Below are 22,962 nucleotides of genomic sequence, written 5' to 3'. Positions count from 1 at the left end.
GGGGAGGCTCCAGGACACATGGGGGAGGGCGTCTGCCCAGGGAGTACCTGCCTTCTCCATACTCATTTCACGGACTACTTAACCTCTGGGAGAGAAGGTCAGATGGTGATCCATCTGGTAGAGTACAAAATCCAGGGCTCAAGGGGCTGGGCAGTGATGCGCCAGTTAAGTGCACATCGTACTATGCACAAGGACCCAGGTTTGAGCCCCGCTCCCCATCTGCGGGGGGCATGATTCACAAGCAGCAAAGCAGGTAGGCAGGTGTCTCTTTCTCTCCATCTCTATCTCGACTTCCCCTCTCAATATCTCTCTGTCCTATTGAATAAAAAATAATGGAAAGAAAAAAAAAAAAGAAAAAGTGGCCACCAGGAGCAGGGGACTCATAGTGCCAGCACTGAGCCTCAGTGATAACTCTGGAGGAACAAAATAACCCCGGGTTCAAGATCCTGGTCCCCATCTGCAAGGGGTGGGGGAGCTCTGTGCGTAGGGCAGCACGCAGCAGGTGTCTCTTCCTCGCCCTCGCGGTCTGCACAAAACCCCCAGCAGCAGTGGAGCGAGCCCCAGCAGTGGCCCTGGGCTGGCTGGTTTCCCAGCGGCAGTGGAGCGAGCCCCAGCAGTTTCCCTGGGCTGGCTGGTTTCCCCAGTGGCAGTGGAGCGAGCCCCAGCAGTGGCCCTGGGCTGGCTGGTTTCCCCAGTGGCAGTGGAGCGAGCCCCAGCAGTGGCCCTGGGCTGGTTGGTTTCCCAGCGGCAGTGGAGCGAGCCCCAGCAGTGGCCCTGGGCTGGCTGGTTTCCCCAGTGGCAGTGGAGCGAGCCCCAGCAGTGGCCCTGGGCTGGTTGGTTTCCCAGCGGCAGTGGAGCGAGCCCCAGCAGTGGCCCTGGGCTGGCTGGTTTCCCCAGTGGCAGTGGAGCGAACCCCAGCAGTGGCCCTGGGCTGGTTGGTTTCCCAGCGGCAGTGGAGCGAGCCCCAGCAGTGGAGCGAGCCCCAGCAGTGGCCCTGGGCTGGCTGGTTTCCCAGCGGCAGTGGAGCGAGCCCCAGCAGTGGCCCTGGGCTGGCTGGTTTCCCAGCGGCAGTGGAGCGAGCCCCAGCAGTGGAGCGAGCCCCAGCAGTGGCCCTGGGCTGGCTGGTTTCCCAGCGGCAGTGGAGCGAGCCCCAACAGTGGCCCTGGGCTGGCTGGTTTCCCAGCGGCAGTGGAGCGAGCCCCAGCAGTGGCCCTGGGCTGGCTGGTTTCCCTCTGCCCTTTCTTCTGGCTCTCTTCTGGTTCTCTTCACACACAGTGAAGCAGGGCTGCCGGTGTCTCTTCTGTCTCCCCTTCCCTCTTGACTTATGTCTCTATCCAACAAATGAATTTATAAAAAGTTTTGAGTCGTATTCTAGGACTGACCACATTCTCCTTTTTAAAGATATACATTTATTTATTTTTATTCTTATATATATGTATATATATACACGTATATATTTTGCCTCCAGGGTTATCGTTGGGGCTCGATGCCTGCACTATGAATCCACTGCTCCTGGAAGCTATTTCCCCCCATTTTTGTTGCCTTTGTGATTATTATTGTTATTGTTGTTATTGTGCTGTTGTTGTTGGATAGGACAGAGAGAAATGGAGAGAGGAGGGGAAGACAGAGGGGGAGAGAAAGACAGATACCTGCAGACCTGCTTCACTGCCTGTGAAGTGACCCCCCTGCAAGTGGAGAGCCAGGGGTTCAAACCAGGATCTCTATGCCGGTCCTTGCGCTCTGCACCATGTGCACTTAACCCACTGTGCCCCCAGTCAGCCCCTATTCATTTACTTTTAATGAGAGAGAAACCAAAGCACTACTCAGTTTTGGGGTATAACAGTACCAGGATGGAACCTGGCTTACATCTGCTGACACCCAGTAGGCACAGCCTCTTATCTCCACAGTATCAATGCCTGTAAGATCCTTTCCCTGAACCCAGGGTCTCAAGAGTCCCCATCCCAGGCCTCTCCCTCCTCCTCCAGAGCTCACTGCTTTGGTGCTGTGCAGCACACCCAGTCTAATTTCACTGGATGTTTCCCTATGAAAACAACAGAGGGAATGAGAGACAACACCACTCAGTGCTGGCCTAAGGAGAACCAGGGATTAAACCTGGGACTTTCAGCAAAGAATAATAATAAAAGTCCTGTGTTCAGTTGCAAAGTTATCTTCTAGCAGTAGTGTGTGTGTGTGTGTTCAGTGTGTGTGTGTCTGTGTGTGTGTGTGTTCAGTGTGTTCAGTGTGGTTCTAGGACCTCATGTTTGTGCAATGCCACCACTGCCTTAGCAGCTCATTCATTCTTTTAGAGAGATGCAGGGAGAGAGAGAGACAGAAACAGACAAAACAGCACAGCAATGCTCTTCCTCCCACAGGCTCTCCTACCGCCATGTCTCGTACTCTTTGGTGTGGAGCCACAAGCTGAACTCAGTGTCGTGCACATGGTAAGACTCGGGCCCTGCTGGGTGAACTGTCTCCTGGCGAGACACACTCCATTGTGTGAAGAAGCGTTTCCCTAAGGGTGTTCTCCACTTCATGGTCTCCCAGAGTTCTGGTTTGGGGGGGTCCCTGTTCCTCTCCAGCTGTTGGTGCCAAGCTCTGAGCTCCTGCCTCCTATTTTATCATCTTAGGGAGCTCAGCTCTCCAGGCAAAGGCCCCAGGAGGAAGAGGGTAGCACTCAGGCACTCAAATCTGAGGCCAAATGACTAATCTTGCTGATCTATAAAGCTCAGAGTGAACACTTGGCGACAGGGCCAGACGAGTGTTTTAAAACCTCTAGCGTGGCGAATCACTGGAGGAGAGCAGTGAGGTCACGCCATGCCCTTCTGACAGCCTGTGCCCCAAGCGGCAGTTGGTGGAGGGTCAGAGGCACCAGGGCTCTCATCAAGGTGGTACTTACTTCTGGGGGTCTTGCTGGGGTAAGTCTTCTGGCATGCTCTATATTCATCCGGAGGAGGGAAGTCTTCCACAGAATGGAATGTGAATTTAGACTCAAAGTCATCTGCACACATGGGAAACGGCAAAGTTGCTCTGGTTACTGCGGTGACCCAGGTCCAGGGGCTCTCAGAGCACCCACCCAGGCTACTCTGAATGAATCCAGATGGTCTCCACCTGTCACCTGGTGTGAGGCTTCCATCAGCAGGTGTGCTCCTCCCTGGGATGTCAATCTGCCTATCCATTTTGTTGTTTAACTGGGGCAAGGGGATCAGGAAAGCTGAAATCATTCTCCCCAGCACCCATCCAACTTATTTCAAATAACCTCCTGAGGCAGCTTCAGAGGTGGCCGGAGTGCCAGAGCTGCCCAGGGCTGGTGCTCTGGAACAGAGGAGAGCAGCGGCCAGGCACCAGCAGGGTCCCTGTGGTCTGAGCCCCTCCTGGGCCCCCGGGGAAGTCTCGCTCTGGGATGTGTGGACAGCACAGAGACTGCCATCCTGGCTGGTGCTAAAGGCACGGCCAACCCCTATTCAGCTGGGGACCTGTGTTCCCCAAAGCCAGTTGCTTCTACCTTGAAGCCTCATGGCAGGGGAGGGAAGTGTCCTGTGGCCTCGTGTGGCTTGAGCCCCTGCTTATGACCTAGACTTCGGTTGTTCACAAAGAGATCTTGTGCCTGTGTGCTCACATCTGATCCCAGGTGTCTCCCCTCCCCATCTCTAGACACTGGCTCAGAGGGTCCCCTGTCTTCTGGGACTTCTGTTCCTTCTCCCACCATGTCCACGTCACTCTAGTCATCAGGCTCATGCACAGACTTCTCCACAGACAGAGACAGACACACACAGTTTGAGTGTTGGTTTCCATCCTGAATCACAACGTCCTGGCAGCCCCCAGCCCCACTCCCAAGAAAGCCTGAGAGACCCTGTGTCACACAGCCTGTAAGATGCCCAGTGTGTATGAAGCACAGCTCCCATAACGTAATGACAGCACCGTGGGCCGGCTGGCAGACTCCCCCCAAAGGCCACCGGAAACTATCTCCTCGCTGGCAGCCGGCAGGCAGACGGCGGCCCCCACTCACCCATGATGTTCAGGCTTCCGTTCCTCAGTTGGCCTCCGGGTTGCTGGGCTGGGGTCCAGGCAGGGGCCTGCTGGCTCTTGCTCGAAAGTTCTGTGGTGGGTGATCTTGCCGGGGGTGCTGGGGGTGGATTCAGCTTCCCCCCACTGGTGCCTGACAGAGAGGACAGCAGCATATTCAGATACAGGGAGGAGAGGCTGCAGAGGCAACTGGCCCGTCACGCTAAGGCAGGTGTCTGAGCCAGCCTGCTTGGGATTGAGTCCCTGGTCTGCTGCAGGGTAGTGACACAAGCTCCTTGTGCCTCAGTTGCCTTTGCTGTAAAATCAGAATGACAGTGTCTGTGCCGCCTGAGTCTATGGGTTAAGTGAGTTGATTTAAGCCAAGTAGCAGGCGGTAAGAGCTCAGCACTGCCAGCAACTGTGATGACATTGAGGCTGAGGATAGCTGCTCTCATCATAAATGATGGGACAGCCAGAGAAGGGACCTATTATATCATGCTAAGACAGAGTTATTTACTTGCCTGTCTCTCCCTCTCTCTCCCTCTCTCCCTCCCCCTCTCTCCCTCCCTCTCCCTCTCCCTCTCTCTCCCTCTCTCCCTCCCCCTCTCTCCCTCCATCTCCATCTCCCTCTCCCTCTCTTTCTCTCCCTTTCTCTCTCTCTCTCATCCCCAGGGTCATCGCTGGGGCATGATCTACAAACCCACTGCTCCTGGCAGCTATATATTTTCCATTTTATTGGCTAGGACAGAGAGAAATTGAGAGAGGAGGGGAGATAGAGAGGGAGAAAGAAAGGTAGATAGATACCTGCAGACCTGCTTCACTGCTTGTGAAGCTTCTCCCCTGCAGGTGGGTGGCTGGGGGCTCGGACCGAGGTCCTTGCGTGGTTCTTTGTACTCAGTACTATGTGTGTTTAGCCAGGTGCATCGCCTCCCAGCCCCAAGACAGACATGTGTAGATGACTTTCAGATGGAGGCCAGACAAACAGACCTGAGGCCATGTTTGCACTCCCATGGGTTCCTGCATCGGAGGCTCTTATTTCTCCTTCCAGACAATGTAGGTCCTCCTGCTGGCGCCCAGCTTCAGTCCCACCTACGCCATTAAACCTTTCTGAGGACCTCTGGGGAGACTCTCCTTTGCCGATACTTTTGCTTTTTGTATGAATCACCGGCAATTAACTACCTGGCATTTGGGCCCCAAATGCAGGGACCTTCCAATGGACAGATGACAGTTGTAGTTCTGTCTGTGCCAAGGTGTCCACAGCTGGAACCTTTGTATCTCCCCTCACACCCACTTGGCCCAAAGTCGAGGTCATCCTTTTCTATGTGAGAAGACGTGGTGTCCAGAGAGCAGAACAAGGCCTGGCCTCGTGGCCTGAGGTCTACTGCTATGGGCCAGGGAGGCTCCCGGCTGCTCCCTCACCCCCACAGCCCTCCTTTCTCCGTTCCCAGCATCTTCCCTCCTTTCTCCGTTCCCAGCATCTTCCCTGTCTTGTTTTGCCTTCCTTCCCTTGGTCCCAGGGCCCACTAGAGATTTTCTTGTTCCCATGAGGCTGAAGGGAACACTCCTCTATGGAATGAGAAGTCACTCTTGCACATAGTAAAAGAGAGAAGGAAATAACTCTACTTGGTCCCTGCTACCTGCAGGCACTACAGACAGACTCCCTCACCTTATATTCACAGAAGTCCATCCAATTGAAAATGCATTATTATCATATTTATGCCAAAAACCTCATCACTTGAGAGAATTAATTTCTCTTTTTGTCATGAGATCACATAGACATAGTTAAGGAAGCAGAAATTGAACTCACATCTCTTGTAATCAAAAGCTCTGTGTGTGTGTGTGTGTGTGTGTGTGTGTGTGTGTACACACACTCCATGAAACCTGCTGACTCACTAGTGTCAGAAGTGCTTCACCAGTACTAATGCTAGTCCTCACAGTGGCCAGCCAGATGAGTGAAAGCTTACCTCTTCTGACCAACAGCCTTAAAAGTATTCTAGCTGTTAGTAACCTTCCTTTAGGAACTTAACTTAAAAATATATCCAAAGGTGTAGACTAAAGCTGTTACCAAGATGTCCCCTGTGTGGTCTGCGAGGTGGTGCAGCGGATAAAGCACTGGACTCAGACATGAGGTCCCAAGTTCAGTCCCCAGCAGCACGTGTACCAGAGTGATGTCTGGCTCTTTCTCTTTCTCCTCCTATCTTTCTTAATAATAAATAAATAAAATCTTTAAAAAAAAACACCAAGTATATCCCCTGAAATGTTAGTCATACTAAGAAAAATATATTGACATTAAATATCTAAACCTAAGTATATGACACACACTGATTATTATATTAGTATACTTAGGAATAGATTTTAGCAATTTGACAGGGTTGCTATTTTAAATAAAAAAGTTGTTATACTAAATCAAAACAGAACTGAAAAAAGTATATACAAATAGTATTATCGGGGCCAGGCGGTGGCGCAGCTGGTTAAGCGCACATGTTACAGGCACAAAGACCCGAGTTCAAGCCCCTGGTCCCCACCTGCAGAGGGGAAAGCTTCACGAGTGCTGAAGCAGGGCTGCGGCTGTCTGTCTCTCCCCCCTCAGCTCTCTATCCCTTCCCTTGCCAGTTTCTCTCTGTAAAAAAAATTAAAAAGAAACAAACAGTATTATCCACATAAGTGGGCCAGTGTATTCAGGAAAAATAGATCCAAATATGGCAGTCTCTATTTCTGGGTCAATTTCCAGAAGGTGTTTGTGACAGTTTTTTCCTATTTGCTAAATAATCAGCATGCACTATCTTTATTTCAAGGAGTTACACTTAAGAAGCTTTTTGCATCAAAATATTTCTTAAAAGCCAAGGATTAGATATGTATATCTAAAAAAAAAAAAGATCTGCACATCTAGGTGTGGGTATTGTCAGTGTGGGTACTTACATATGTGTATGTGCGGTTATGAGCATGTTTTCAGGTGTGTGTGTGACTGTGTGAGCTGAGATTGTGTGTGCATGTGAGTGTGTATGTCCCCTTCCATTTAGAAGGACACCAGAAGAATGGCACCTTTCTGTGGACATCAGTCATGGGACATGCCCTCTACCCAGACTCATCTCTGCTGGGTACTTGAAGGTCTTGCTTTCAGTATCTGGCACAGAATATAAACCCTCTGTTTTCTGAGTTAGCTGGAGAGCCTGCTAAAAATGTGACAGAATGCTAGTTGGGTGCAGTGAAGTTTGGAGTTGGAAGCCAGACTGACATAACTCAGGTGAACTTAAATAGGAGCCCCGATGCTGGAAGCAGAGTGCGTCCGTAGCCCACCCCATCTCGGGAGTGGATTCGAGTCCACGCTATCATAGAACAAACAGCTGCCTGGTGGCTAAGTGCTGCCAAGGCTTCACTCATCAGCCAGGCAGCACCACTGCTGCCCACAACTCACAGCTGAGCAGAGAGGGTGCTTCTGCTCTAGCCATGTGTCCAGTAATCCGACACGGTCAGGAATGATAAGATGTTGAAGGGCAGAAGGCCAGTTAACGGTCTGCATGATTTTGGACACGTCCTCCAGCCACCCCTCCCCTTGCTTCCTATCCTGAACTGTGTTCCTCCTACATAAAACCCACACAAGACATTCCCAGCAGTGGCAACTAATAGGTATGTTTGAGACTAAAAATCCCCAGGTTGAGACGCTGCAAGGTGTTTCCTTCAGAGCCGCTCCTGGGTGTGGGAGTCACAGCGCCCCTGTAACTGCTGGCTGATCTCAAGGCCCTGTGCCCACCATGCCAGGTGTAAACAGCGGTGTTTACCTGGGCCCCGACCAGGCCGCTTCTTCTGCACAAACACCTGCGGTCCAGGTGGTGTCGGCGGCACAGTGGCCTTCGATGGCTGGCCCTGGAAACTGGGGGACTTGGGGGGCAGCGGGGGTGGAGCTTCGCTGTTAGCGCCTGGCAAAGGCGGCGCAGGTGCAGCGGGCCTGGGGGCGACCGAGGCATACAGGGGCGGCGGGGGGCGGCACGTGCATGTCTTGGGCAGGGCTGGCAGCCTCTGCGCTGAGCCCGGGGTACCCGCAAGGCGGCAGGAGAGGGAGGGGCGGAGGGAGGGGCGGCAGGTGCAAGGGGGCTAGCTGAGGCCTCACCGCCTTGTCGCTGGGAACGGAGGCCGGAGGGGGTGGGGCAGAGGTAGGGGGAGGTGGTGGGGGTGGAGGTGGTGGTGGTGGTGCCTTGGGGAGCGGGGGTGCAGCCACGGGGGGGTTCCCTTTAGTGGGGGGGGCTGATGGGGACACCAGAGACGCCCTGACGGTGGGTGAGGCAGTGGGCAGGGATGGAGGCAAGGGGGGAGGTGGTGGGGGTGGGGTGGGGGGAGGTGGGGCGGGCACGCTGGGTCGAGGAGGGGCTGTTCTGGTGGCGCCATGGCCCTCAGGGGCACTGCCTAGCCTGGGAGACGCAGGCGGATTCAGCGGGCCGCTGGCAGCTTTGACAGGAAGCCGAGAAGGCGCTCTGGAGCCAGGACCCTGCCCTGTCTTGCCACCTGGAGGAACAAGTTCTGAGTTAGCTCAGCATTAGAGAGAGAAGGGGAACGGCTCCCCACCCTCCAGCCTGATGCCAGGCAAGTAACTGCATAGTGAGGCTCTCTGCAGGCTGTCTCCCCGACACCAAGCTCCAGCCTGTCTATTCCACTCAGCCTCGACCCTCCTGCCTGACCTCCAAGTCCCGGCAGCTCAGCGCTATAACCTCCTTCCACCTTTCTCTTCTCTGTGCCACCCGCACTCATTCATAGTGACCCGTGGGGTCAGTCCACCTGCTGACCCTGGCCTGCGTCCTCAGGTGGACCAGCCGGGAGTCCTAGCATTGTGTGAACAGGACTTGGTTTCTGCACAAGCAAAAAGCAACCACAACCCGCTCAACTGAAAGATACAGGAATGCAGAAGTTTGTGGGAGGTGCTCTGACTGTGAGCTCTGGGAGCAATGAACTTAAACTTCCTGTCACACAGGCCCTGGAAAGCAAAGCCCCGGGGTCCAGGAGGTGGCACGCCCAGTTAAGCACACATATTACCAAGCGGAAGGGCCTGGGGTTCAAGCCTTGACTCCCCACCTGCAGGGGGGAGCTTCACGAGCAGTGAAGGTCTGCAGGTGTCTTTCTCGACTTCCCCTCGATTGCTCTGTTCTCTCTCAATTTCTCTCTGTACTAGCCAATAAAAATTTTAAAAAGAGAGAAAGAAAGAAAGGAGGAAAAATGGCTGCTGAGACTCATGGTGCTGGTGCAAAGCCCCAGTGATGATCCTGGTGCAATACAAAATACACCCATGATCGTCAGGGTGTGTGTGACACAGGAGAGTCTAACTGACACAGCAACAGGACCACTGTGACTAGCACGCTGCGGAGGAGTCCGCGGAGACGACACTGAGGCCCCCGCCTGACCTGCGGCTTTCCTGTTTGCAGTCAGGGCTGTCAGCTCATCGGAGAAAGCTCACACCGCAGCAGCTCCTCAGTCTGCACGACGGCATGACGCAGACGGGGATGGTTAAAATGGGAAGGCTATCAGGGGAGGGGGTGGGATATGGAGATTGGGTGGTGGGAATTGTGTGGAGTTGTACCCCTCCTACCCTATGGTTTTGTTAATTTATCCTTTCTTAAATGAATTAATTTAAAAAAAGGATTCTGTACTTTGGAAAAGTGTGGTCTTTAGACTCCCAAACACATAACCTGCTTGATCCTGAAAAGCAGGCGTGTGGGGACCATGCCACTGGCTTTCAAATCCAAGAACTACAAGGTCCAGGGTTTTTCTTTCTTTCTGTTAATTTACTACCTTTAATTTATTGATTGGATAGAGACAGCCAGAAATCAAGAGGGAAGGAAGTGAGAGAGAGGGAGAGAGACACCTGCAGCCCTGCTTCACCACTTGCAAAACTTTGCCCCTGCAGGTGGGGGCTGGGGGCTTGCACCCGAGAGTCCTTGTGCCTTGTTACATGTGAGTTCAACCAAGTGCACCAGCAGTTAGCCCCTACAAGTTTATTCTTTAAAAGAAAAATAATTAATTGCCATCAGGGCTGCTGTTGGGGCTCAATGCCTGCATCAACAAATTCACCACTTCCAGAGGGCATTTTTTCCCTTCATTCTGATAGGACCGAGAGAAATTGAGAGGAAAAGGAGAGATAGGGAGAGAGAGAGAGACACCCGCAGCCCTGCTCCATCCCTGCGAAGCGTCCTCCCTGCAGGTGGGGAGTGGGGGTCTGAACCTGGGTCCTTGTGCACGGTCACATGCGCGCTCTCCTTCTCCTGCTCGCACTACTCCTGGCCCGCCCAAGGGCTTCCTCACCTGCGGCGTCTCTCTGGCCTGCGGGTCGCAGTGCAGGAAAGCCACCAGCAAACAGGTCCCCCAGGGCCGGGGGTGTGCTCCCCCCTCGGGTGTTTGGGGCATGCGCAGGGCCACCTCCTTCTCTGCTGGGCCCTTTGGAACCTTCGTGAAGAAAGGGCAGGCGGACAAAGGGCTTCTGAGAGAGCACAGCAACCAAGTGTCATCTGGGTCATGTCCACGACACCCCTGTGGCGGCCGACCAAACTCCCATTTCTAACATCCCTCTTCCACTCCGGGCTTTCCACACCCCGCTGCCCACTGCCCTGCAGACCCCCGTGCTCAGCACAGCCTGTTCACCTCACGGGCCCAGGCGGGAACTGAGCTCTGAGAAGTGCTCTAAGTACTAGGACGGAGTCGGTGCCCAGGAGGCTGAGTACCTGACTCGTGAGAGAAAACCCAGACACTGTTAAGTGCAGAGCAGGCTGCACTTTCTATAATTACTGATTCTGGCATTTTGTATATTTGTATTATTATATTTTGTATTGTCATTTGAATAATCATTGGTTATTGAAGGAAGAGTAAACAGAAAAATGCACAGATTTAATCTGATCATTTTTACCCCCCCTCCCATCCAGAGAGAGAGTGGAAGAGAGCACAGCACCAAAGCTTCCTTCACGCTGTGGGGGCTGGGCCCAAAGTGGGTTCTGTGCACTGGCTCCTCTCTTCCCGGACCCTTCCAGACCACTCCTCTGTCATTTCTCAATGCTTATTTACTGTTAGATTTGCAGTCAACGGCAGGCTGTTGGGAGTTTACATTTGGGGGAGTCGAGTGTACAAACCGGGGGGTCACTTCTGCCCAGCAGTGGGCAGTGCACTCTGACTGTCGCACTTATCCGCCTCAACCTGCGGACACTTCCTGCCGGAGTCCTTAGGGACTGAGTCTGGATAAAGCACTGGACTCTGAAGCATGAGGGCTTGAGATGCAAACGGGCAGCACGTGTACCAGAGTGATGTCTGGTTCTTTCCTTCTCACTCTCTCCTCCTATCCCCTCATAAGTAAGTAAATAAAATATTAAACAACACACAAGAAATGACAGAGGATATGCTGTACAGCACCTACAGGCCTGAGAGGGGAGCCCAGAGGGGCTTGTCCACGTGGACTTGGCTGCCCCCGGCCACTTACTCTCAATCTGCGGGCACTGCGGGCATTGATCTGTGTGACTCCAGGCCTGGGAGGGGCCCACGTGGACTTGGCTGCCCCCGGCCACTTACTCTCAATCTGCGGGCACTGCGGGCATTGATCTGTGTGACTCCAGGCCTGGGAGGGGCCCACGTGGACTTGGCTGCCCCCGGCCACTTACTCTCAATCTGCGGGCACTGCGGGCATTGATCTGTGTGACTCCAGGCCTGGGAGGGGCCCACGTGGACTTGGCTGCCCCCGGCCACTTACTCTCAATCTGCGGGCACTGCGGGCATCGATCTGTGTGACTCCAGGCCTGGGAGGGGCCCACGTGGACTTGGCTGCCCCCGGCCACTTACTCTCAATCTGCGGGCACTGCGGGCATCGATCTGTGTGACTCCAGGCCTGGGAGGGGCCCACGTGGACTTGGCTGCCCCCGGCCACTTACTCTCAATCTGCGGGCACTGCGGGCATCGATCTGTGTGACTCCAGGCCTGGGAGGGGCCCACGTGGACTTGGCTGCCCCCGGCCACTTACTCTCAATCTGCGGGCACTGCGGGCATCGATCTGTGTGACTCCAGGCCTGGGAGGGGCCCACGTGGACTTGGCTGCCCCCGGCCACTTACTCTCAATCTGTGGGCACTGCGGGCATCGATCTGTGTGACTCCAGGCCTGGGAGGGGCCCACGTGGACTTGGCTGCCCCCGGCCACTTACTCTCAATCTGCGGGCACTGCGGGCATTGATCTGTGTGACTCCAGGCCTGGGAGGGGCCCACGTGGACTTGGCTGCCCCCGGCCACTTACTCTCAATCTGCGGGCACTGCGGGCATCGATCTGTGTGACTCCAGGCCTGGGAGGGGCCCACGTGGACTTGGCTGCCCCCGGCCACTTACTCTCAATCTGCGGGCACTGCGGGCATCGATCTGTGTGACTCCAGGCCTGGGAGGGGCCCACGTGGACTTGGCTGCCCCCGGCCACTTACTCTCAATCTGCGGGCACTGCGGGCATCGATCTGTGTGACTCCAGGCCTGGGAGGGGCCCACGTGGACTTGGCTGCCCCCGGCCACTTACTCTCAATCTGCGGGCACTGCGGGCATTGATCTGTGTGACTCCAGGCCTGGGAGGGGCCCACGTGGACTTGGCTGCCCCCGGCCACTTACTCTCAATCTGCGGGCACTGCGGGCATTGATCTGTGTGACTCCAGGCCTGGGAGGGGCCCACGTGGACTTGGCTGCCCCCGGCCACTTACTCTCAATCTGCGGGCACTGCGGGCATCGATCTGTGTGACTCCAGGCCTGGGAGGGGCCCACGTGGACTTGGCTGCCCCCGGCCACTTACTCTCAATCTGCGGGCACTGCGGGCATTGATCTGTGTGACTCCAGGCCTGGGAGGGGCCCACGTGGACTTGGCTGCCCCCGGCCACTTACTCTCAATCTGCGGGGCGCTGCGGTCGTTGATCTGTGTGACTTTTCGCAGGCGAGTTCCTTGCTGGATGTCCGCCAACAGTGCGCTCCGATCTTTGGGGTCGGCCTTCTTTAGGCTGGGGGCACCTGGACTTACCTGTAAGGGAATGAGGGTGTTTATGGTCATGTACAACATTCGCTGGTAAGCCCTATGTCCCGTTTACTACATGGCTATCCATCTGTACTTCTCTGCTTGCTTTCTTTCTTTTTAAATTTTTCATTATCTTTATTTGCTAAAGACAACCAGAAATCAAGAGGGAAGGGGGAGATAGGGAGACGCCCGCAGCCCTGCTTCACCACACACAAAGCTTTCCCCCTGCAGGTGGGGAGCAGGGGCTTGAACCCAGGTCCTTGCTCATTGTGACATGTGCGCTCAACCAGGTGCGCCCCCACCCGGCCCCTTCTCTGTTTTCCTGTTTATCCTGCCCCTCACATTCTCCAAGGCCGGCTTCCTGGTGCAGTTACCACCAGTCTCAGCGGGGCTCACCGCCTGCCCTGGTCACGCCTCTCCTTGGCGGGACTGAGCTCTTTCTTTTTCTTTGTTCCCTGACTCCAATGAGTTTTTCTTTTTTGGTCATTGCCAGAATGTCACTTCTTTTTTTAATTTAATGTTTATTTGTATTTTTTAAAAATTATCTTTGTTTATTGGATAAAGACAGCTGGAAATTGAGGAGGGGGAGGAGATAGAGAGAGATAGAGACAGAGACACCTGCCTGCAGCCCTGCTTCACCACTCAAAGCTTTCCCCCTGCAGGTAGGGACTGGAGGGCTCGAACCTGGGTCCTTGTGCACTGTAACATGTGCGTTCAACTAGGTGTGCCACCACCTGGCCTCCCAGAATGTCACTTCCATGGACTATTTCAGATAGAGAGAGATAGGGAGAGCATGAGAGGGCAGAAGACACCTGGACAGTAAAGCTTGCCACAGTGGGGTGGAGGCTGGCTTGCACCTGGACCATGCTCTCGCTGGGCTGCCAGTAAGTCCTAAAAGGACTAGTTCACAGCTCTACTCCTTCTTCCAGGTGAGGCTCACCTGCACGCCCGGGCTCCTCTCTATCCTTGGCCTGAATGATGCTTCTGCCTGGGGTCCTCAGGTTTCTCCTGGACAAAGTCTTTGTGACCCCCATTGTGGTGAGGGGAGTGTGTCTGCTTCTCCCTCTTGCCCTTGGTTAGCTTCCTGAGTGACACTGTGTCAGGCCCTACCCTGTACTCATCAGGGAGCCTGGTGTTAGGCGGCTCCTTATGTTTCCTGAAAGAAGCAGGTTAAGCCTGGAGGAGCTGGCTTTGGAGGAGGAGGAGGGCAGGGCAGCGGCACACCAGCCAGAGAGCACGTGCTGTCACAGGCAAGGACCCAGGTGCGAGTCCCTGGCCTCACAGCAAGGGCGAAGCTTCATGGGCCGTGGAGCTGTGCCGCAGGTGTCTCTCTGCCTGTCTCCCTTTTTTCTCTCCCCCTCCTATTTCTGCCTCTTTCACAGAATGAAGAAGAAAAATATGCCTGCAGGGAATAGTGGGGTCATAGTGCAGGCACTGAGCCCCAGAAGTAATCCTGATGGGAAAAAAAGATTATGGAGAAAAGAGCTGGGAGCCAGCTGGGAAGGTGGTTCAGTGGCGCAGCTCAGGGCTTGCATGCCCCAGGCCCCGAGTTCAGTCCTTGGCACCACATAAACAGAGTGCTACTCTGATCTCTTAGACCAAATAAGGAGAAGTGGGAGCCCAGAAAATCGGGGTTCAAAGGGAAAGCGAAGGATCGCAGTGAACATTGAACGACTGCCTGGTGGGGGCCACATGGCGAGTGAGTAGCACGGAAGCCCTGCACTTCTCTCACAGCTTCAGTGGATGCTCGGTGGGGCCTCCTGGGCCAGCAGCACCAGGAAGGGCCAGAAAGAGCTTGTGGAAGCCAGTGGCAAGAGGGTCAGCTGCACACAGAAGCACCGCCACGAGGCCTCTCCTGCCAGAAGGCGTAGCCCATGGGCCGAGAGCTGGCTGACCCCTCACAGCAAGACGTGCTGCTGCGCTGCTGGGCTGCTGGGCTGCTGGGCAGGGACTCTCATCACAAGTCTTCCGTCTGCATTTCAGACACCATCACTTTGGAGGCTTTTTTCTGGCCCCCAGTGAAAGCTAAGCCAGTCTCCTCTCTTAGGGCATGATTCTCCCTGATAACTGTTTTATCTGTTTGGTTTGGATTTTTTTCCCTTTACTGGGGGGTGGGCGGTTAATGGTTTATAGCTGGCTGTAAAATATAGTACTTGGTACATGTGTAACATCTCTCAGTTTTCCGCAGAACAATCTAACCATCTCCTAGGACCTGAAGATTCTCCCTTGCCCCAGAGTCTTTTATTTTGGTGCAAGACACCAACTCCAGTCCAAGTTCTGCTTAGTGTTCCCCTTCTGATCTTATTTCTCAACTTCTATGAATGAGATCAGCCCATATTCATCCTTCTCTTTCTGGCTGATCTCAGTTCACATGATTCCTTCAAGCTCCATCCAAGATGAGGTGAAGAAGGTAAAGTCACCATTTTTTACAGCTGAGTAGTATTCCATTGTGTATCTAGACCACAACTTGCTCAGCCACTCGTCTGTTGTTGGACACCTGGGTTGCTTCCAGGTTTTGGCTATTGCAAATTGTACTGCTATGAACACAGGTGCACACAGATCTTTTTGGATGGATGTGTTGTGTTCCTTAGGATCTATCCCCAGGAGAGGAATTGCAGGGTCACAGGGCAGGTCCACTTGTAGTCTTCTGAGAGTCTCCAAACAGTTCTCCACAGAGGCTGGACCCACTGACATTCCCACCAGCAGTGCAGGTGGGTTCTTTTGTCCCCCCAGCCTCTCCAGCATTTGTTGTTGCTGTCATTTCTGCTGTGTGACATTCTCATAGGAGTGAAGTGCTATCTCATTGTTGTCTTTTTAGAAAAAATATTTATTTCCCCTTTTGCTGTCCTTGTTGTTTTATCAGTGTTGTGGTTATTATTATTGTTGTTATTGATGTCATAATTGTTAGATAGGACAGAGAGAAATGGAGAAAGGAGGAGAAGACAGAGAGGGAGAGAGAAAGACAGACACCTGCAGACCTGCCTCACCACCTGTGAGGTGACTCCCCTGCAGGTGGGGAGCCCGGGGCTCGAACCAGGATCCTTACGCTGGTCCCTGTGCTTTGTGCCACATGCGCTTAACCTGCTGCGCTACTGCCTGACCCCCTCAGTGTTGTCTTTATTTGCATTTCTCTGACAATCAAGGACCTGGAACATTTTTTTTTGGATCTCTTCTATGGAAAATATTCTGTTTGTATCCTCTCCTCACTTTTGGATGGAGTCATCTGTTTTCTTGTTGCTGAGTTTGGTGAGCTCCTCTTCATAACTCTTAGCACAGGGTGGATGTGTACACTCATCCCTCCGTGACGGAAACTTGCCACTTGTTGGCTATCACTTGAAGGTTCATCATCCCTCGTTTCTCTGTGGTAAGAAAAGGCCTTGCTTGTCTTGTTCACTAACTCTGCTTCAGAGCTCAGAACATGGCCTGACACCACTGCAGTGGTTTCTTTCTTCCATTCTTTCTTTCTTCCTTCCTTCCTTCCTTCCTTCCTTCCTTCCTTCCTTCCTTCCTTCCTTCCTCCCTCCCTCCCTCCCTCCCTCCCTCCCTCTCTCTCTCTCTCTCTCTCTCTTTCTTTCTTTCTTTCTTTCTTTCTTTCTTTCGCCACCAAGGCCATCACTGGGCCTGGTGCCAACACAATGACAGTACCGTGTCAGTCAGCCACTACTTTTCCTTCCTTAGAGAGGATTTAGAGAAACGGGTGGAGTGGGGTGGAGGGAGACACCTACAGTGAAGCCGCTCCACCCAGCTTGCTCTCCCCTGGGTGAGCCATCACTCAGCGCCCTCCTGTGCTTTACATTCGTACTGGGAAAAAGTGCTTTGGAATCTATTTTTAAAGGACATTATAAAGAAAATAATAATGGCAGCCAAAGCCCAAATTGGAGGATAGCCTTGGGGAAGGTGAGGTTAGGACAGGGATTGGTTTTGTTTAAGAAGACAGCATAATGGTTATGAGAACGCCTTTCTTGCCTGAGGCTCTAAGGTTCCAGGTTCAATCCCCAGCACCACCGTAAGCCAGAGCTGAGCACTGCTTTGGTCTCTCTCTATGTGTTTCTCTCTGTGTAGCTCTCTCTTCTCATTAAAATGAAATATTAAAAAGAAGGAGGAGGAGAAGAAGGAGTATTAGTAGAAGTAGTAGTAGAAGTAGCAACAGTAGAACTACTACTAGTAGTAGAAGTAGCAGCAGAAAAGTAGTAGTGGTAGTAATACTAGTAGTAGTAGTACTAGTAGCAGCAGAAAAGTAGTGGTGGTAGTAATAGAAGTAGAAGTAGAAGTATTAGCAGCAGAAAAGTAGTGGTGGTAGTAATAGAAGTAGAAGTAGAAGTATTAGCAGCAGAAAAGTAGTGGTGGTAGTAATAGAAGTAGAAGTAGTAGTAGTAGCAGCAGAAAAGTAGTGGTGGTAGTAATAGAAGTAGAAGTAGTAGCAGCAGCAGAAAAGTAGTGGTGGTAGTAATAGAAGTAGAAGTAGTAGTAGCAGCAGAAAAGTAGTGGTGGTAGTAATAGAAGTAGTAGTAGTAGCAGAAAAGTAGTAGTGGTAGTAATAGAAGTAGTAGTAGCAGCAGAAAAGTAGTGGTGGTAGTAATAGAAGTAGTAGTAGTAGCATAAAAGTAGTAGTGGTAGTAATAGAAGTAGTAGTAGCAGCAGAAAAGTAGTGGTGGTAGTAATAGAAGTAGCAGCAGCAGCAGCAAGATAAATGAAAAAAAACCCATCCCTAATGAAGCCCTGGGGAGGGTGTCAGTCAGCTACCTAATCTAACTTAATAAGACATTTTATTATATTTTAAAACTTCATTTATTTATTTATTATTGGATAGAGTCAGAGAGAAATTGAGAGGGGAGGGAGAGAGACACCTGCAGCCCTGTTTCACCACTTGTTTCAGCTTCCCCCTGCAGGTGGGGACTGGGGGCTTGAACCTGGGTCTTTGTGCCCTGTAACGTGTGCAGTTAAGTAGGTGCATCACTGCCTAGACCCTATATAAAATATTTTTTTGTTATCACCAGAGTGTATCCCATCCCCTGACATTTCAGGTGAGGACTCTGAAGATACTGTGTGTCCTTGGAGTATTGATTTTACTTTTATTATCTGCTTAGCCTGGGCCTCAGTATGTTCTTGGTAATTCCAGGTGACAGATTTGCTGATCAGTATCTTCCACATCCGCAGGAGCAATGACGGCCACTTGGTGTTTGTAAGGTGCAGTTCAACGTGCCGGACTAGGTTGGACTAACGCTCCTTTGTCCACATCCATCCGCAGGAGGAATGACGGCCACTTGGTGTTTGTAAGGTGCAGTTCAACGTGCTGGACTAGGTTGGACTAACGCTCCTTTGATGTCTTTTCTTTACTGGCTACGCTTGTGATTTCCCACTAGGGGCTCTTCTCCCCCTGACAGGAATCTGGTGTTCTTCTGTCCTCTGAGCTAAAAGGACATACATACCAAAAGGACATCTATGTGATGGGTACAGTCACCAGTGGATTCAGGTTTATTGGCCTCTGTGCAGAAAGGTCATTGAAGGGCACCTTCATTTGCACAGTGACGACCACATGACACAGCGGCTGCGATCTCTACTCCATCTGCAATATTGCTTACCAGTGCATCCATAATTTGCTGTCTTCAAAACCTACAATCTTAAGAAGTCCGGTTACTGTGGTTACTGGATGCAGAAACTGGAAAGACATCCAAGTATTTTCTGGTCTTGTAAACTTTATCGAATCCTGATTATTGACAGTTGTGCTAATCACCCTCTCAAGGGAGAGAAGGCTGCCTCTGGGTCCTTAGCACTGACCCCCCACCCCACCCCCCAACTCAAACTCTTCCGAGTGTGCTCCCCATCTCGCTTGTAAACATTGCACATGAGTGTAACAATACTCCAGCGTCTGTTGAGTAGAGAAAGCTTCAGAGGGAATAGTCTAGATCCTAAAAAGATGCAAATGAGATAAGTAGCCCCCTGGACAGGTACTGGAGAAGCTTATATGCCATGGCTTCTCCCCTTCTCCTGCCTCTTTGTCTCATGCTGTCATCTGAAAAAGTAAGCAAACATTCAGAGTAGTAGGACATGAAAGCAAGCCAGCTCCTCCCCAGTCATGCCAAGGCTGAAAACCTGAAGCGAACCACTAAGACTAGAAGAAAAACTAGAAACAACTAGCAGAGTCCCGAGTGGTGAGATATTTGTCCTATTCTGATCAGTCATAGAAACCCTTTGAATAGCCACATATCTGTCACTCCAACAAGTGCATGTATCAGGTTCAGGGTCATCTAAGGAGGGGGGGCAGGGCAGCCGACCAGCAGAGGTCAAAACTTTGAAGTGCATGTCCTGCTATCTGTCACCTGCCACCATAAGCCACTGCTCTGTCCGTCTGACTGAGGGTGGTCTCTGTGAGGAACACCAACACAAACCCACAGGTTGATCCGAATCTCGCTGGTTGGCTGGTCAAATGCCACTCAGAACCTATCGTCTCAGCACAGTTTCAGCCCGTAGCCTCCTAGCAGAAGCTTCTCCGACTTGCTTGTCGGCCTGAGGTGAGTCGCAGGGTTCCAGGCTTCCAGGCTCACAGCTTGCTCACTACCCCAACCCTCAGCTTCCTCCTGCCTCCTCCGGCTTGGGTTAGCAGGCTTCCACATCCAGGGTATTTGCATTCCATGAGCGAGCCTGACGCCCAGTGACTGCCAGGCTGGCATTGTCTACCTGCTGTCATTACCCCCTTTATGGAGGAGAATACAGAGAGCCTGGCACCCAAAAGGAGACAGGAAATATTTTTAGAAAGACCAGGCCTGGCACAATGTTCCCGCTCCCCAAATGTGCACTAGCCAGGCTGTTCCAGAACAAGGCACATTGGGACTTAATAGTTTAGTGCCTCATTTTTAAAAAATTTTATTTAAGAAAGGATAAATTAACAAAACCATAGGGTAGGAGGGGTACAACTCCACACAATTCCCACCACCCAATCTCCATATCCCACCCCCTCCCCTGACAGCTTTCCCATTCTCTATCCCTCTGGGAGTATGGGCCCAGGGTCATTGTGGGATGCAGAAGGTGGAAGGTCTGGCTTCTGTAATTGCTTCCCCGCTGAACATGGGCGTTGACAGGTGGATCCACACTCCCAGCCTGTCTCTCTCTCTCCCTAGTGGGGTGGGTAGTGCCTCATTTTTAAGAATTGCAGACATACAGTTAAAATCATGAGCAAATGATCTGGTCATGGTGCAGTGGATAAAACATTAGACTCTCAAGCAAGAGGTCCTGAGTTCAATCCCAGCAGCACATGTGCCAGAGTGATGTCTGCTTCTTTCTCTCCTCCTCCTACCTTCCTCATTAATAAATAAATAAATTCTTTTCAAGATTTATATAGAAGTTTTTTTTAAAGATTGTGTGTGTGTGTGTGTGTGTATTAGATAGAGACAGAGAGACAGAGTCGGAGAGGAAGAGAAAGCAGCCACAGCACCACAGCTGCCTTTACTGTGTGGCGGCCAGGCTGGAGGCTGGGCTGTGTGCTAGCATGCAGCACACTGTCCAGGTGAGCTATTCCAGCACCTCAGGCTTGCTTTAAAACATTCTATTTGCTTACCCACTGACAGAGGCAGAGAGAAATCGAGAAGTGAGGGGGAGAAAGAGAGAGACCTGCAGCACTGCTTCACTGCTTGTGGCGCTTTCTCCCTGCAGGCGGAGTCCTTGTACGTTATAACGCGTGCTAGTTACACGACCACCTGCCCCCACCTCTCATTTTATTTTAGTTTTTGTTGTTGCTGGGCTTTAAGCTCCTGGGAACTTTTCTTAGACGGAAATCTAAAAGTGAGCCACTGGCTGAGGGGTGGGCCATAGAGTCAATGTTCCCTCAGAGCAGTCACGTGCATGAAAAGCAGATGCCATGTGAGCTGTCTCGGCTCCTCAAGCCTGATTTCCTAAACTTACAGGCCCGTGACTACTGTCTGCATCTGCTCAGAGCTGTCTCTCATGATGCTACACCTCTCATCTGGAGGGAAAACAGAGCCCGGGCCCCTTTATTGAGACTGAAGGCAGCCAGTGACTGTGGTCTTATTCCAGAGGCCACTAAGAGCACTCCCAGTGGGGTCACCTCCTAGGCTGACAGGACTCGCTGCTGTAGGCTGCTGGCTGCCTTCTTGCCCATGTGCCTGGAGGCCACCAGAGACTCCCCTCTTCCTCTTTCTCAAATATCTGCTCATGGACGAACCCCTGTTGGCTCGGGCTCCTCTCTGCTCCACGGGATGACTTCTCAGACCACCTGGGCTTCGAGCTGCCCACCTGGGCTTTCTTTCACACAGTCTCCAGATGCCATCTGCGGGAGGACGTGCCACCCCTTGCGTGATGCTTCACCCTCTGCCCTCCTGGTGGAGCTGGGATGCCTTCATGCTGCGTAGAGACCTCAGTAGTAGCGTGGACTTCTAGGCCTTGGTCCTTTCAGACTGAAGCTCTGAGCCCATGTCTGGACCCAGGTTTGAACTGATCTCTCTTGTGTCTTGGTGACATTCCAGGAAGTCTCCTGGCCCTGAAAGGCCAGGGGGAGGAGCCTGTGCTGTTCCTAGAGCAGTGAGCTTATCTGAGCAACCGCCCTGGTCATGTCACTCCACTCAACACCTGTGATGGCATTTCACTTAGAGTAAAAAAACTCACTGCCAGGGGCTGGGTGGTGCACTGGGTTGGACATGCATAGTGCAAAGTGTAAGGACCTGTGCAAGGATCCTGGTTTGAGCCCCTGGCTTCCCTCCTGCAGGGGCAAAGCTTCACAAGTGGTAAAGCTGCAGGTGTCTATCTTTCTCTCTCCCTCACTGCTCCCCCCTCCCCCCCCCCCAGTTTCTCTCTGTCCTATCCAATAAAAATGATGGCTGCCAGGAGCAGTGGGCACTGAGCTCCAGTGATAACCATGGAGACAAAAAAAAAAAAAAATCACCTGACCCCTGTTGCTCTTATTTTTGAAAAAGAATTCTTATTATGTGAAAACAGAGCCATTCCCCTACTTCCTTCCCTCCCTCCCTCCCTTATTCCCTTCCTTCCTTCCAGTATTTTTGTTTATTTATTTCAGATAGAGAAAAAAAAGTTGAGAGGGAAAGGGAGATAGAGAGGGAGAGAGAGAGGGCGAGGGAGAGAGACACCCGCAGCCCTGCTTCATGGCTCCTGATGCTTCTCCCCTGCAGGTGAGGACTGGAGGCCTGAACCTGGGCCCTTGTGCATGGCAGTGTGTGCAGTCAAGAAGGTGCGCCACCACCGGGCCCAGCCGTCCCCCTCTAGTACCAGGGCATCTAGCCTTCTCTTCTCTTCTTTGCCTTTGGTGGGGCATGTGAGCAATCTATGGATAGCAGTGTTTTGTTGAAATGAATTCCATCTAAGCCTTTGCCTTTGTGTCTTTGACATTTCTCTGTTCCGACAAGATATGTCCTGTGGGCAGAGGAAAACTGCCTTTGAAGGGATGTCCCAGTCCTGGCTCTTCAAATGGCCCCTCACTCTTTATCCATCCCTGCCTCTGCTCTAGAAATGGGAATTTAATTCAGTACAGCTCTCCCCCCCCCTGAAATATTTGAAAAGCTTTCAGACCAAAATTTAAGTTATGAGAAAAGCTAGTTTTAAAATATGCATTAAAAGGAATGAGAGGCAACAATCGGAAAATTAAGAGGAGGAAAAATAGAGAGGCCAGACTTGGAAACCTGGGATTTGGTCAAAATATTTCTAACAAATACTAAACTGCTAAAACAGTGTTTCAAAAGTCAGTTAAAGTTTTGGCTTATTTCTTTTAGAGAGAAATCACTATGAAAAAGAAAGAAGAGGATGACAGGAAAGAAGAAATGTGGGCCAGGAAGATGTTCAGCTATCACAGAGCGCCTGCTTTGTCACGGGCAGCCAGGAAGGCGGTTCAGCTATCACAAGGCGCCTGCTTTGTCACGGACAGCCGGGAAGGCGGTTCAGCTATCACAGAGCGCCTGCTTTGTCACGGACAGCCAGGAAGGCGGTTCAGCTAT

At 52.2% G+C, this 22,962-nt stretch overlaps 1 protein-coding gene across 1 annotated transcript in view; it reads right to left on the bottom strand.

Moving 5' to 3' along the window:
- The window catches only part of LOC103124669 (WAS/WASL-interacting protein family member 3), a 59,391-nt gene that overhangs the window by 10,440 nt on the left and 25,989 nt on the right, over positions 1-22,962 (bottom strand). The window contains 6 exon segments of the mRNA XM_060195778.1: positions 2,897-2,998; positions 4,007-4,156; positions 7,782-7,984; positions 7,986-8,502; positions 10,291-10,431; positions 12,877-13,009. Of these exon segments, the coding sequence (XP_060051761.1) occupies positions 2,897-2,998; positions 4,007-4,156; positions 7,782-7,984; positions 7,986-8,502; positions 10,291-10,431; positions 12,877-13,009 (1,246 nt within the window).

Source organism: Erinaceus europaeus, chromosome 8, assembly GCF_950295315.1.
Source record: "Erinaceus europaeus chromosome 8, mEriEur2.1, whole genome shotgun sequence".
NCBI classification, from domain to species: domain Eukaryota; kingdom Metazoa; phylum Chordata; class Mammalia; order Eulipotyphla; family Erinaceidae; genus Erinaceus; species Erinaceus europaeus.
This window is presented reverse-complemented; position numbering and strand designations above follow the sequence as displayed.